A 15,442-nucleotide genomic window follows, 5' to 3' on the forward strand; every position below is an offset into this window, starting at 1 on the left:
TGACTACCTGTTGATCAGTTTATTCGCAGATCCTATGCGCTTGTTCTGTTTTACTTTTGTGAGTGACCATAATCTATTTTGGACTTTTATTAAAGCTGATTGTACTATATTATACTTTGGAGGCCGCGCTGTCCTTTTGTGTATTATGGTTATGGAGGAAGGAGGTTGTTCCTGAGGATCGCTGTCGGTGTTTCCAGCTGTTGTATTTATTTATTTAATATTTTTTCTTAGCATTCTATATTGGGCATCCCTTCCCTTTGTTTCTGTTTCCCGTACCCTTTCCCGAGCCTGCCTTTCCTTTTCCTATATGTTAGTTTGTCTGTTTGTTTTGTGTTGACCACTCCGAATTTATTTCTATATTAATGATTATTGTGGAATTTATAATCCTATTGCTATTATAATTCTCTCATTATTTATTTTAATTCACATGAACATCTAATTTAGGCGCATTATTTATGTTTTTGTGATATATATATATATATATATACAGTATATATATATATATATATATATATATATATATATATACATACTTGATGATGTATCTGAAATTCCCCTGATGAAGGGGGTCATGCACTAAGCTCCGTTAAGTCGTTTTTAGAGTGCAAAGTGCTCTTAGAACGTGATGTTGCGCTGAACACGATGCACTAAGCCTCGCAAACAGGCACTTTGCGCTCTAAGACTGACTTTTTTCAGGAAATTTTTCTAAGTCCAACTTTGCTCGTTCGTTAGCCTGTTTGCGTTAAATTCTGCCCTCAAGCGGGATGCACTAAGCTACGTAACCTTAGCGTACGCAAAAGTTGCGTTCAACAGAACACGTCAGCTCAAGGTAGACGCAAAACAAGCTGGACTTTGAAAAATGTCTTGCTTTACATTTTTGCATGCGCAACACCCATACAACAGGCCGGCGGGTGTCCCCGGCTGACCCCGCGGGGTCCCCGAGGGAGGCTGGGGGTCGCGCGGGTGTCCCCAGCTGTCCCTGCGGCCGTCCCGGGGTAACCGCGGAAGTCCCGGGGTACCAATGTTGTGCCTACAAAAATACTAAACATTATTTCTAACTAAATACACCCCCCCTAACACATACAGTACAATAATGTGCAAAATAACTATTATCCAGATATAGATAATAGATTATTTGCCCATTATTAAACACTGCATTAGCATACCTAAATAAAATACAGTAGCCAGCTAATCCAATGAATACAAGCAGTAACAACATCAACAATAAATTCATTAAACCTAACCAACGAAACCAATTAATTCCTAAACCAACTCAAAATGAATAGTAACACTAACCAATCAAACCAATGAATTACTACAACATTAATGAATGTAAACATTAAAAGACAAAGAAATAAATTCAAACAATATCTGAAATAACCATAAAATATATTAGCTAACATAATACAATATTAACTACAAACGAACACCAATCGCAAACATTTTATTACCATTCAGCAGGAAAAAAACAAACAATCACATCCACATAAGAAATTGAAATTAAAAAAACCAACAGCAATACCAAGCCACAAATGCCCCCCAAATATTGTCATAATAATGTATTAATCTGTACCCTAAAGTGGTACAGATTAATATATAATCAGTCAACGTGCCTCCCCCAAAAAATCAAAAAACACATCCAATGAAGAAACCTGTAAAAAGAGACATTTACAAACATTCAATATATTACTTACCATTAGAAGCGGTGGCCCTCCGACTCCCGGGGTAACAGGAAGCTCACGTACCTTGAAGGCCTCCAACAGCATCCGATGCCATCCACCATGAAGATCCGGATCAGGTACCCAAATCTTCTTTTTTCTTTCTTTAATCACCTTCTTCTATCTTCATCTGTCACCATTTCTTGATCTTCTATCTTCATCTGTCAATCCAAAAAAAACCCATGGTAAATCCCAACCGATGTTGTCTCGTCGTCTTCTTGGGCTCAAATGAGGCGTCACGGCCTTAAATAGGGCTTGTGACGTCACATTTAGCCTCAAAATGGTTAACAGCCACCTGATTGGCTGTTCAAACCATGTTCCAACTTTAAGTGACGTCATGTAAAAAAAAAAAAATTCAAGTCGGAACATGGTTTGAACAGCCAATCAGGTGGCTGTTAACCATTTTGAGGCTAAATGTGACGTCACAAGCCCTATTTAAGGCCGTGACGCCTCATTTGAGCCCAAGAAGATGACGAGACAACATCGGTTGAGATTTACCATGGGGTTTTTTGGATTGACAGATGAAGATAGAAGATAAAGAAGATCAAGAAATGGTGACAGATGAAGATAGAAGAAGATGATTAAACAAAGAAAAAAAGAAGATTTGGGTACCTGATCGGGATCTTCATGGCGGATGGCATCGGATGCTGTTGGAGGCCTTCAAGGTACGTGAGCTTCCTGTTACCCCCGGGAGTCGGAGGGCCACCGCTTCTAATGGTAAGTAATATATTCAATGTTTGTAAATATCTCTTTTTACAGGTTTCTTCATTGGATGTGTTTTTTGATTTTTTGGGGGAGGCACATTGATAGATTATATATTAATCTGTACCACTTTAGGTTACAGATTAATACATTATTATGACAATATTTGGGGGGCATTTGTGGCTTGGTATTGCTGTTGGTTTTTTTAATTTCAATTTCTTATGTGGATGTGATTGTTTGTTTTTTTCCTGCTTAATGGTAATAAAATGTTTGCGATTGGTGTTCGTTTGTAGTTAATGTTGTATTATGTTAGCTAATATGTTTTATGGTTATTTCAGATATTGTTTGAATTTATTTCTTTGTCTTTTAATGTTTACATTCATTAATGTTGTAGTAATTCATTGGTTTGATTGGTTAGTGTTACTATTCATTTTGAGTTGGTTTAGGAATTAATTGGTTTCATTGGTTAGGTTTAATTAATTTAGTGTTGATGTTGTTACTGCTTGTATTCATTGGATTAGCTGGCTACTGTATTTATTTACTTTATTTAGGTATGCTAATGCAGTGTTTAATAATGGGCAAATAATCTATTATGCATATCTGGATAATAGTTATTTTGCACATTATTGTACTGTATGTGTTAGGGGGGTGTATTTAGTTAGAAATAATGATTAGTATTTTTGTAGGCACAACATTGGTACCCCGGGACTTCCGCGGGGACCCCGGGACGGCGGCGGGGTCAGCCGGGGACACCCGCGCGACCCCTGGCCTCCCTCGGGGACCCCCGCGGGGTCAGCCGGGGACACCCGCCGGCCTGTTGAATGGGTTTTGCGCCTGCAAAAAGGTAAACAAAGAATTTTTTCTAAGTCCTAAGTGCTTTTTTTAATCACCTGCCTTTAGCTGGTGAGCTTTATTCAGCGCAACTTTCACGTACTGTAAGTTTGCGTTGCTCAGTGAATCCTGCAGAAGGGCAGGATTCAGCGCAAACAGCTCATCGTACGAGCAAAGTTGGACTTTAAAAAATTTCCAGGAAAAAGTCAGTTTCAGAGCGCAAAGTGCCTGTTTGCGCGGCTTAGTGAATAGCACTCGGTGGAACTTCACGTTGTAAGAGCACTTTGCGCTCGTAAAACGACTTATCACTGCTTAGTGCATAGCCCCCATAATGGAGAGAAATATATGGAACCATCTTTAACCAATTGAGTGCTACTCTGTTTGTTCTGTCTGCGGCTTAAAAAACTCTGGCAGTAACTGTGGGAAATGGGAGCTAACATTGGGTGCCTCTTCAGATCCTGCCTAGCTCGGAGAGTTATATTCACTTGGACTTGGAATGGGGAGGGGGTCAGTCTTAAACTTGGGTGGGTTTTGCCCCCACAAAATCTTACATTCTTTCAGGGATACAGTGTTTTTCCCTACGGACATTTAAGATGACTGCTTCTTGGAACCGATCCTATGGGCAGGTCCTGCAAAGTTTGGATACAGGTGAACACCACTGAAATAAGAGCCTAATTAATGCTAGTTTAAAACAAAATATATCCATCCATGAAATATCCTATGTTTATAATGTCCTATAATGTTTTCATGAAATGCTGAATTCAGGAAAGCTTATTTTGACTTTTTCCCGTTTCACCTGTTTGTTACTGTTTCATTATCATATATAAATTGTGTCAGTGCAAAGAAGAATTTATACAAGTTCACATTCACTTGACTTTATTGACTTTTTATTTTTATTTTTTTTAAAGGCACTCAAATTTCTGTATTGTGAGAAAATAACATTAATCCAATTACAGAATTATAATCGACAGGTTCCAATTTCTGACAATTTTACCAATTCTTGCCAGAATTTTGCCACTTTTCGTACAATTTTGGCATACATTGTGGTATAGAAAGTGTCACGTGACCTACATTTAGGGTCATGTGACCTGTACACTGCCTTTCACTTGCTTAGTGATTTTTCATTTTGTAATAATCTTTGCTATTGTGCAAAAAATGTTTCTGTGAGAAAAAAAACCCTTGCAAATTTCACCTGGTTTTCAAAAAGTTCTGCAAAAATGTTGCACATCCATAATGTAACCCACCGAAATGATATAGTATATTCAAACTATATCTTCCTCCGAGAAATTGAGTCGTTGGCCCCCCTGGCAATTAAAAGGTTAAACGGCAAAGGTGAAGTCTGAGGCATTACAGTTTTATCTTGAACATTTGTTGCCTTTAATTGATTTGCGAAGTAGGTGGAATAAACACAGCTGTTGTCCTCTATGTTTCAGATCAATCATGTGTATCTAACCTATAACGGCTGAGAGATTCCATGGATACTCACGGAAACCAACGGAAACAGCAGCGGAATGAAAGTTGCAGTTTATAAGCTAATTGGGTCAGGTGGACCAAGATCTTATGTGATAAAAGGGAGCCTAAGGAACTGTTATCTGACAGCTCAGACAGGTGGGAGAGTCCGTGTACACCTGACAACTGCACCAACAAAGGACTTCGCTGCCTGAGACTTCTGCATGAGTTCCCTGATGTTTTGAAATAAAATAGAACTTGGTGAGAGCATGAAGCAAGGTTACACTGTTCTATCCTCCACATCTGAATAATACACTCTTATATAAAGGGCAGGAACTGCACAAAATGGTAAATAAAAGGATTATTGACCGAAGTTTGTCCGATGTGCCGTTAGATTAATTAATAATCCTGGCATCTGCTTCTTATGGAACAGTTGAAACCTGTCCATTCCCCCTTTCTTCTTCACACAGTTTTTACTCTTCTGCACTACGGAAGATGATGGATTTGTGCAGTCATAGGCCAAGCAGAAGCCGGATGGATTTATGATGAAACTCAAAGCATTATAGGCTGTGACATTAAGTTACTTAATGAACATCACAATACAAAGACATCGGGGCACAAAGTACAGATATTCTGCGTACTCTATTTCTGAGTTCAAGTTGCAAATCTTCTACAACACAGTAATGCATCCCGTAAAACTGTCTACATTTTAACAAGCACACAACCTGACTTTATTGATTGATTTTGTGATGTAAATATTTAATAATATATGCATTACTGTATATTGCAAACCTTATTAGGTATGATAGGCTGATGGTAATTTAGCTCGTGCAATTCAATACACGGGAGGAGTCTAATGACATCAACAGGATTGTGTGCGCTATGTGTGATGTCACTGATGACCCGTTTGGCACAATTTCTTACTGTACAGTACATCTAAAAATCTTGTGACTCATGTGGGGGAAAAAACAAGCTACTTATAAATCAAAATCTCTCAGCCCACAAGTTCCTTGGAAATCTGCCTACCAGATACAGCTCCCAATGCACATTGTCTTCTGGCACATGCAGGGCTGACAAGTAATTACACTATTAATTGATACAAATTATATGCATAAAAAAAAGTGGCTGGTCGTGATGGCGGAGAAAAGGAAGAGACTCCTAGGAGCTGTCCAATGTACAAAAACGTTCCCTCATCAGTGTTCAACATCAACATTCAACCTGAGGACTAGCAGGCTTCTTGTACCGCACAGAGTCGCTACCCATTCATATAGCTGATTCAGGCTATTTCTAATAGTAATGATTTCAGTGAAGTGGCAGTGCCACCAATGTGCTTGTATCATTGAGGAGTGGTATGGTGATGAAAGAAAAGGGAGCCCAGTGAAGAATTAGGTTAATTGTAATTCTGTGTTATAATCAAGACTGTTTTGTGGAAGAAACACATGGGAACTGAGTTTTAGCACCTTTAGGGTAAAAAGAAAGGAAATCTATATAGTGATTGAGAGATTCCTAGGAACAGGGCTAGAATACTAACTGGGAGAAAAGGAGAAATGCTTTTTTCCAACACATTTCTATTTGAAAAAAATGTTTTCAAGCTCAATTATTTATTGTAGTTAAGATATAAATAAATTCTTCTTTGCTTAGGGATCTGGCACATTTCTTCCTACAAAAACAGCCCTGGTTATAACAACGCCATCGGTGCCATAGAGACCGTTCTATATGCCACATGTCAGTTGGCCCCTGGTAATTATGAATGATTTTTGGTTACTTTAGCATCACTTGTGATGTGGGAGAGATTATATGGAGCAATCAAGTGGGCCGGGGGAGATACTTGGACAAACACATCATAACAGGATGTATCAATTGTTTTTCTTCTTTCAGTGATGTCAGTCATCGCCTTTTAGGTATCAATAAAACCACCATGTCTCAGCCAGAACTGACCTACCCTGTTTTGGAAACACACCTCAAATATATAGAAACATTTATTCCGTTTCATGTACATGTCAGAGGAGAAAACACAGAATGACTGACAAGCTGTGTTAAGTTCCTAAACTTTGAATATGGTTTGGTTGATACAAAGACCTTGGGGCCAGATATCTGAAGGGCTGGATGAGTACACTAGCATACTAATGAAAGACATTGGTACAAATCTCAGCGTCTGGATAACTCACTTTCTCGCTCTGTGTCTCACGCACTGTAGATTGTAAGCTCTTTGGGGCAACGTTCTAATTGTGCTTGGAAAACTGGATGTAAAGAGCTGCATACATTATCGGCATTATGTTAATAATACATATTATTCTTATCAGCTGCGGTTCTGCTATGAATCTTATCTCTTTCACCTGCAGAGCAATATTATGCTCTGAAGGACTGAGGCACTCAGTGGGTTAAAGCAGCATTGTAGGAATAAACCACTAACGACCTATTTTTTTTTTTTATAACAGATGAGATAATTAAAGCCTTTTTCCATCGTTAACATTGTTTTTCTTTTATAACCAGTTAAAGAGGTGCGGCACGTCCCATGCGGGGAGAGCAAGATCAAGGTAACATCTCAGGCACAGGTTTATCCCAAATCTCCAACCTGATATGTTCCCACAGTTAGGAGCTGGAGCTGTAGGTCTTTGCAGCAAGGTAATGCATATTCCATTTAAATGACCTGCTCTGCTACACTGGAGTGATGCCATTCCCGGATGCCATTTTTCTTGACAGATACAACATTTTATTCAATACTATCAACTTTCTTTACTCACGTGGTATTATCCAGACAACACCGATCATGGGGTGAGCACACACGTAAACCCTACAAGAGTTTAACCCCTTTGAGCTAATGGGAATTGTTTGTTGATATTGAATCCCTTCGTCGCTCAGTTTTGTTGTCTTTCTGCACTGCACGAGTGTGGTGAGCAGTAAAACCGAGTACTTGAGGGTAACCCATTCCTGCAGTGCCTTAAAGCATTCAGTGTGAAAGAGGACTGCAATGCATTCCCCTAACGGGGTTGATGTCACCAAGGCCGTACATGACCCTTTAGTCCCAGTAAAAGCTCTGGACAGTCATCATTCTGAGTGACCATATGACCTCAGAAACCCAGACACAGCCTCTGACTATCTGGTTTGATATCTAACTGTATATCTCAGAAGGTTGTCCCTACAGCAGCCCCATATAGAATGAAACCTGTAAAGCCAGATGCGGGTGTCAGGTCCTCCCTATCAGAACAACTCCGTTTATGTGGCTGCTAGACATTAATCATGCCATGTAAAATGAAGCCTCTCTGGCAGGACAGGAGGGGTGCAAAGGGGATTGGGTGGGCAGGTTTGTGGGGAAACAAAGAACTGAAAGACCTTACCCGAAAATCAATCCCCACGGTCGAGATGAAGCTCCCAGCCAGAAACGCTCCATCCTTAAATCTCATGAGGAGGCAAGTCTTCCCCACCCCGGAGTCTCCCACTAGCATCACCTGAAAATGAGATTATTATTATATTATTGTAATTATATATATATATATATATATATATATATATATATATATATATATATATATATATATGTGTATGTGTGTATCTAACTGTGCCTTAGGCACCAATATTAAATTATTCTCGCTTCAGGACAGGGACTAATTGTAGCTGCAGAATTCTATGAGAAGTGCTGCGTACACTCAACACCATGGAAGAAAAAATATTATTATTATTATTTTCGACACTCAATTAGTCCTACATTGCTGTAATTGTACACACAACGCTGCCCATATACATAGCACTGTATCTGTATACACAAACCTGCCCATATACATAGTACTGTATCTGTATGCACGGAGCAGCATATATATATAGTACTGTAGCTGTATACACAGTGCTGCCCATATAAAAAGCACGGTATCTGTATACACAAAGCTGACAATATACACAGCACTGTATCTGTATACACAGCACTGTATCTGTATATAGAGCTTCCCATATACGCAGCACAGAATCTGCATACACAGAGCTTCCTATATACGCAGCACAGTATCTGCATACACAGCACTGTATCTGTATATAGAGCTTCCCATATACGCAGCACAGTATCTGCATACACAGAGCTTCCTATATACGCAGCACAGTATCTGCATACACAGAGCTTCCTATATACGCAGCACAGTATCTGCATACACAGCACTGTATCTGTATACACAGCACTGTATCTGTATATAGAGCTTTCCATATACGCAGCACAGAATCTGCATACACAGAGCTTCCTATATACACAGCACTGTATCTGTTTTACCAACACAGAAAACATAAATCCAACTTTTTCTGGAGGAAAAACATGATGAAGGACTTTCCCAAGGTCACCCAGTGTACTCATCACAGAGCCGCTACTCCTCGGTACTCATTTAAGTACAAAACAGTGGGAGAAGCTAATTCCCTCTCTGTGCTCCCAGAACCTGTCCTGTTTCTTACTACATGCAAGGGACTCAGCAGCCTAATAATCAGAGACTCGTCACTGCATAAGTCACCATGTATGACATGAACATCATCTTAAATAACCTGATGTAGGCCAATAAAGAATGGCCTTCAAGCAGTCTGATCTCCCACATGCCCGCAGTGATAATGCACCACGGGGGTTTGGTGACCAATTATACAAAGCTGTAACCTACATAAAAGATTTTAGGTGAAGCGAATGTTGAAATTGCTTAATAGTAATTGCAGGGCCCATCTGGCATTGTGCAGTTTTACAATGATGCAGATCACAACTGTTAAACTGAGCAAACAAATGCGCTGTCTTTTTAGTCCCACTTTGCAAGCACGAGCTGCTTAGCAGTCAAACTTCATAGGCCCCCGACATCTATAAAATGGGAGAATTGATCTAGAACTCTGTCCTGAACCTTTTCTGGAATTGCTGCAACATCAATTTCTCATCAATAAAAAGCCTCTCAATGCACTTTCACCAAGACAGTACAGGCATACCCCGGTTTAAGTACACTCACTTTAAGTACACTCGCGAGTAAGTACATATCGCCCAATAGGCAAACGGCAGCTCACGCATGCGCCTGTCAGCACGTCCTGAACAGTAATACCGGCTCCCTACCTGTACCGAAGCTGTGCGCAAGCAGGGAGACTATAGAGCCTGTTACAGATGCGTTATTTACATCAGTTATGCCCGTATAGGACGATTGCAGTACAGTACATGCATCGATAAGTGGGAAAAGGTAGTGCTTCACTTTAAGTACATTTTCGCTTTACATACATGCTCCGGTCCCATTGCATACGTTAATGCGAGGTATGCCTGTATATAGACTATATGTATTAAGCACAAGCATCCTGGGCTGAAAGACACCGTACAGCAGGGGTAGCTAACTCCAGTCCTCAAGAGCCACCAACAGGTCAGGTTTTCAGGTTATCCCTGCTTTAGCACAGGTGGCACAATTAGTGGCTCAGTGGAAAGACCTGTTGGTGGCTCTTGAGGACTGGAGTTACCTACCATATAGCCTATTCAAGTGATTGGGCTAAATGTGTCTTCCTAGAAGGAGGCTTGTTGAATAGCACGTAACCATGGCCCTATGTATTGCAGGAGACCTGTGAGCATTCATGTTATCAAGCCTCCACTGCTGTGATACTGAGGAGTCATGCACAGAGGGTGAAGCTAAGAGCAGGGACCACTCCTCCGATGCTACTCTGCGCAGGTAACCTCATCTCAGCGTCCTCAGGACTAGCCTCATCATACGAAATCTTTACAAGCATCGGTGGGATTTATATTATGTCCGGCAGATTCTGCTCTGTTCCTGACGGGATCTGAAGCAGCAAGTGCCCCTAATCTGCTAGTACCTCCCATAGGGAGACAGAGTCAGAAGGATCATTTAAACCTTGTCTGACAAAAACACTTTTACTGTTTGTGTCTTCATTTAAAGGAGAAATTCACCCCTAACTAACCCCCATTTATTTTACAGGCTTGGAAGCGCTATTCTCAGCTCCAGGGACCCCAGTTCTGAGATACTTACTGGTGAAGTTACCAGTATTACTTCCTGGTTTTTAAAGGGGATTTAAACGGCCATCCAATAGGAAGCCACAACCGATGATGTTGCAGCTTCCTGGAATTTTGCAAACCATTTTGTTTCCGCTGGAGGAGATTTAAACCCAGTTACTTCACGGTTAATTATCTCGGGAACCGGGAGAACCCTGGGAGGTGAAAATAGTGACAATAGGCTCAGGGAGACATTCGGTTCCCACCTTGTAAAAAGTAAAGGGGAGGGAAAGAACTGGGTAGGAGAAACTGATCCTTTAAGATTTGATGAAGATCTTCTCACTGTCAGCGCTATATAAGAAAAATATGACTACGTTAATTTTTTTTGCTGAGTAAGAACGCCAGGTTCCCATGAACTCACAATACATGCAGCTTTCCTTAGTGGCCAGCCAGAGAACTCATACGTAACTCAGAAATGAGTGATGAAGTCATTACAATTTCAGAGTGATAAGAGATCGTTTATTAAGCAGCTTCCTAGATAATCTACCATTTTAAGAGTCTATGGAAATGTTATTTGGCAAAAGGGTTAACATTTGATTTGGTTACGGTGGTTGTAATTACTGGCGGCCAATTATCTTCAGATAGAAGAAGAGACAGCGCCGACAAAGGTTCAATGAGAAATGGTATCTAAATGGGGATCAGTGGATAAAAGAAGGGGATCATATAACGTACCCCAAACTGTGAAGATTTAGGGATTGTTAATGATAGGTGCTTGGTAAGCAGCAAATGCAAGCTGAGACTGAAGAACATTTTCAGCACCACTATTGATCTTCACTTATACAGTATAGAAGCTTTTTAAATAAACCTACTTGGTTTTTTTTGACAGAGAACAGGTAAAATTCATTATGGTTGCTTTTCAAAACTAGTATATTTTGTTTTACATCTAAGCTTCTCTGTCATAATTCATCCTGCAGGTTTTTTCTTCGCTATCACAATATTTTAACAATCGCAGTGTGTATTTTTGTAAGCCAGACAAAATAAACTGCCCTGAACAATGCCAGGTAAGAATACAGCAGGTAGCTATAAAACAATGTTCTTGTAAGACCTGATACTTGTTCTGAAAAACAGGATGGGGGTATGAGATTAAGCAGCTCATACAGCAAAATACTTGAGGGGCTGCCTGTTAAATGTAGGAAAAAATGGAAAAACAAGCGATTAGGGACTATGACAGCTGCAGGCTGCCTGTCTATTATATCCTAACCTCTGGCACATCCACACCACAGCTAACACAGCCAGGCATTAGCTACAGGCGAAGCAAGGGGGAGCTATGTATAAGAAGAGACAGAAGCAGGGAAAATGGGAGAGAGAGAACGGAGGACAAAACAAAACTATAGAGGGGGGAAGGAGAGAAGATAAACACAGAGACTGACATAGGCATTTGAGAAAGCAGAAAACAGAATGGGGGGGGCTGGGGTGGAGAAGGAGAGAAACAGAGGGGGGAAATAAAGTCAGCAAGTTTCAAAAACAGCAGAGGTGGAGAGAAAATGATAGAGAAACAAGAAGAAAGGGAGGTGTAGAAAAAGATCAAAAGAGCTCAGGAAAAAAACACCTGTTTGTTAGTCTGATCAATGGGGGGAGGGGGGTGGGTTTCATTAACATATGTAAAAAATATATAGATGCAGAATAAACCAGGATCAGATAGCTCAACGTCAAGATACCAATCTCGTTTTTTGCTTTTTAACATGAATTTTCTTTAAATCCGTGATACATTTTACATTCATACATACATTTATTTTATTCATATATTCATTTTCAAAACCTATATTAAAGGAACATTGTGATTCTCCCTAATAAATGACAAAAGTATAGAAATGCAGCAATGTGTTTATCATTAAGTCACAAACTGAGGACTCTGCCCTCTCTCACTTGAGTTATTTAACTGGAGATACCTTAAAAAAATATGTTATACTTAGAGAAAGGCATCTTTTTCTTGGTCTAACACTCAGTAATGTTATATTAGTTAGATCTACCATTTTTACTCCATTCAACACAAATTTCAAGACAGCTCTGTGCAAGCTTAATGAAAAACACTACTGCGTATGCACAAGGATTTACAGAGATACTTTACCAAACAAATTATATAATAATCTACAACTCTGGCAACTGTGACATTTTAAAGAAATCCTAGTCCCACTTCTGACTCAAAAGTTCTTGAGTCGGAAAATAGGGTTTAAACAAGATGCTGACATAATGTTACTATATAAGGCAACATAAAACTAAAATGTAAGGCCTTATATAGACATGTATAGTAACATCCACCTTTCGTTTTCCTGTCGGTCCAACAAAATGCAATACAATGTGCAATGAATCATCAATCTCAATAATTGTACCTATTGTTCCTGACAGTAAGGTCTCCTTTTAATTATGGGTTTTCACTTTCCAGGTACCAGTCCTGCTCTCTCCCCCATTTGCTATGACTGGCATATATATATATATAAACTGTGACCCAAAAAAGGTTTGGTGTGCTAGACAGCTAGAGCACGGTTTTGGCAAGGTAAGTATTAGGTGGCTGAGATACATGGAAGCGGGAGAAATACAGTAAGGAGAGGAAGAGAACGACAGAGAAGGAGAGAATAATCCTACAGAACTGATCAGGTTTCTTTTGGACTTTTATTTTCAGCACCCTAGGCTTGGACAGCGACACAGGATGTACAGTAACATGCACATCATGCAACTTCCTGAGCACACAGGTGACATGGTCTTACAACCAAACACTTGTATCTCTCTGCACACACAACCTGTAACTCCCTGCACTCTCACAACATGCAGATCCCTAAACTTATGAGGTCTCATGGCGTATGAAGAATACAGGGGTATGAGGGGCTTGCACAGTGTTACATATTGGGATCTCAATGTACTGTATCTGGGTCCCACGAAAAGAGCTGGAGGGGGTTCTTCTCAGACACAGCTGAGTATGGGGGTTTTACAACGTAGAGTGTGGGGGTCTCACACAGAGGTATATGAAAGTGGACTAATACATAATGATATATTAACTTTATGTATGGGGTCTGCAGTAGAGAACTGCAAGGAACTTTCATTAAGAGCAGTAATGTACAGTCTCCTTCAGAATAAGTATATGGAAATCTCATCAATAGAAGTATTTAGGAGAGGTCACATGTATTTTGTTTAAAGGGGTACTCTGCTATATGGCAATATACTGGTCTGACATATAACACTACATATAGAAGAGTGTAAGGAGACACACTGATAGGGTCTCACCTTGAAAGCGATGTCATAGAACTCTCCACTGTTGCTGAGAGAGGGGCGCCCAGCCATCACTATGCCATTGCTGTGGGAGTCAGAGCCCACTTTGCCATTCTCTTTGGGAGGAGGGAGGCTGCAGGAAGCAGGTGAGTTACTGCCCTTACTCCTCTGACTCTTCTTTCTGGACATTCTGCAGCCAGTGGGTGTCAATGTCTATATGGGGAGGGTCAATATGTCAAGGGGTAGGGAGTGAAGTTTCTGAGTAGGAGGCAGTCACTGTGTACCCACAGTCTGGGAAGGGTCAATGAGTCCTGAAGGAGCCTGAAGAAAGAGGGGGGGGGGGAGTCACAGCACTACTGCAGCTGGGAACAAACGCAGCATCCCTGCTCCCTCTGTGCGCCCTTCTTTCTCTATGTGCTCCTTGCTCACTCTGTGCTCCCTACTGTCTCTGTACTCCCTGCCCCCTCTGTACTCCCTGTCCCCTCTGTACTCCCTGTCCGCTCTGTGCCCCCTGCCCCCTCTGTGCTCCCTTCTTTCTCTATGTGCTCCTTGCTCACTCTGTGCTCCCTGCTGTATCTGTACTCCCTGCTCTCTCTCTCTGTACACTCTACTCTCTCTCTCTCTCTGTGTACTCCCTGCTCTCTCCCTGTATTCCTTGCTCTGTTTTGTCTATTTCTGTCTCTCTCTGTCTCTCTCTGTTCTCTCTCTCTCTCTGTACTCCCTGCTCTCTCTCTGTACTCCCTGCTCTCTCTCTGTACTCCCTGCTCTCTCTGTACTCCCTGCTCTCTCTGTACTCCCTGCTCTCTCTCTGTGCTCCCTGCTCCTCACAGCACCCCTTGCACCCTCCTTGATCTCCTCTCCTGCACCTGCTACTCTCTCCCTTCTTCAGCACTACTCCTTCCAGGGATTCTGCCCTAACCAGCCCTGTTACCCCTCAAGCTCTTACTCACCAACCACCGCTCCTGCCCCTGCCCCCACCCCCTAAGCACAACCCCCCCCCCCCGCTCCTAATTCTTCCTTCCCTGCGGATCTCACCCTGACCAAGATCGGTATCCCAGTCCTAGGGATTCACACCTCCCTCCAGTGCTCCTGTCATATGCTCCCCAAAAAAACCCAACCCTAAATACCCCGCTTAGAACTTCTGCCCTCCCCCTCACACCCCAGCTTTGTTGCTCGGCTGCTGTTGGATCACGGTTCTGTGATCAGGTCTTGTCTCCCTCCCCCTTGTGTTGTGGTCTCTGGTCCCCTCCTGCTCCTTCTGCTGCTGCCGCCTCCTGAGCTCACCTCTCCAGCACCGGTATCAGCCTTCACAAGGGGGAGGGCAGGTCCGCAATCACTGACAGCACAGGTAACCAATCACCGCTCCCGCCAGCACTCCAACCACTGACAGCCAGGACAGGGGAGCCAATGAGCAGAGGCGGGAGGCGGGGTTATGTAAATGAGCCTGGACAGATGTTGCTGCCTGGGCTGCCTCAATAAAAGAGCTATCTGTCACCCATTCAACCTCTCCCCAACTCAGATTGAGTCTCTCAATCGCCTCTCTGTA

The 15,442-nt window shown here is 41.6% G+C and overlaps 1 protein-coding gene across 4 annotated transcripts in view; it reads right to left on the bottom strand.

Annotated features, from left to right (window-relative positions):
• RAB26 (RAB26, member RAS oncogene family) overlaps positions 1-15,225 on the bottom strand; it is a 97,631-nt gene extending 82,406 nt beyond the window's left edge. The window contains exons 1-3 of one of the 4 annotated variants that reach the window (XM_075565716.1): positions 15,181-15,225; positions 13,912-14,217; positions 8,039-8,149 (exon numbers count right to left, since the gene is read on the bottom strand). In XM_075565716.1, the coding sequence (XP_075421831.1) occupies positions 8,039-8,149; positions 13,912-14,085 (285 nt within the window). In that variant the 5' untranslated portion in view covers positions 14,086-14,217; positions 15,181-15,225. Of the gene's footprint in view, positions 1-8,038; positions 8,150-13,911; positions 14,218-14,931; positions 15,017-15,055 lie in introns of those variants that run through there. The other 3 variants (XM_075565715.1, XM_075565718.1, XM_075565717.1) reach the window with 3 other exon arrangements.
• Positions 15,226-15,442: the final 217 nt, after the last annotated feature.

This window comes from Ascaphus truei, chromosome 11, assembly GCF_040206685.1.
Source record: "Ascaphus truei isolate aAscTru1 chromosome 11, aAscTru1.hap1, whole genome shotgun sequence".
Lineage (NCBI taxonomy): Eukaryota > Metazoa > Chordata > Amphibia > Anura > Ascaphidae > Ascaphus > Ascaphus truei.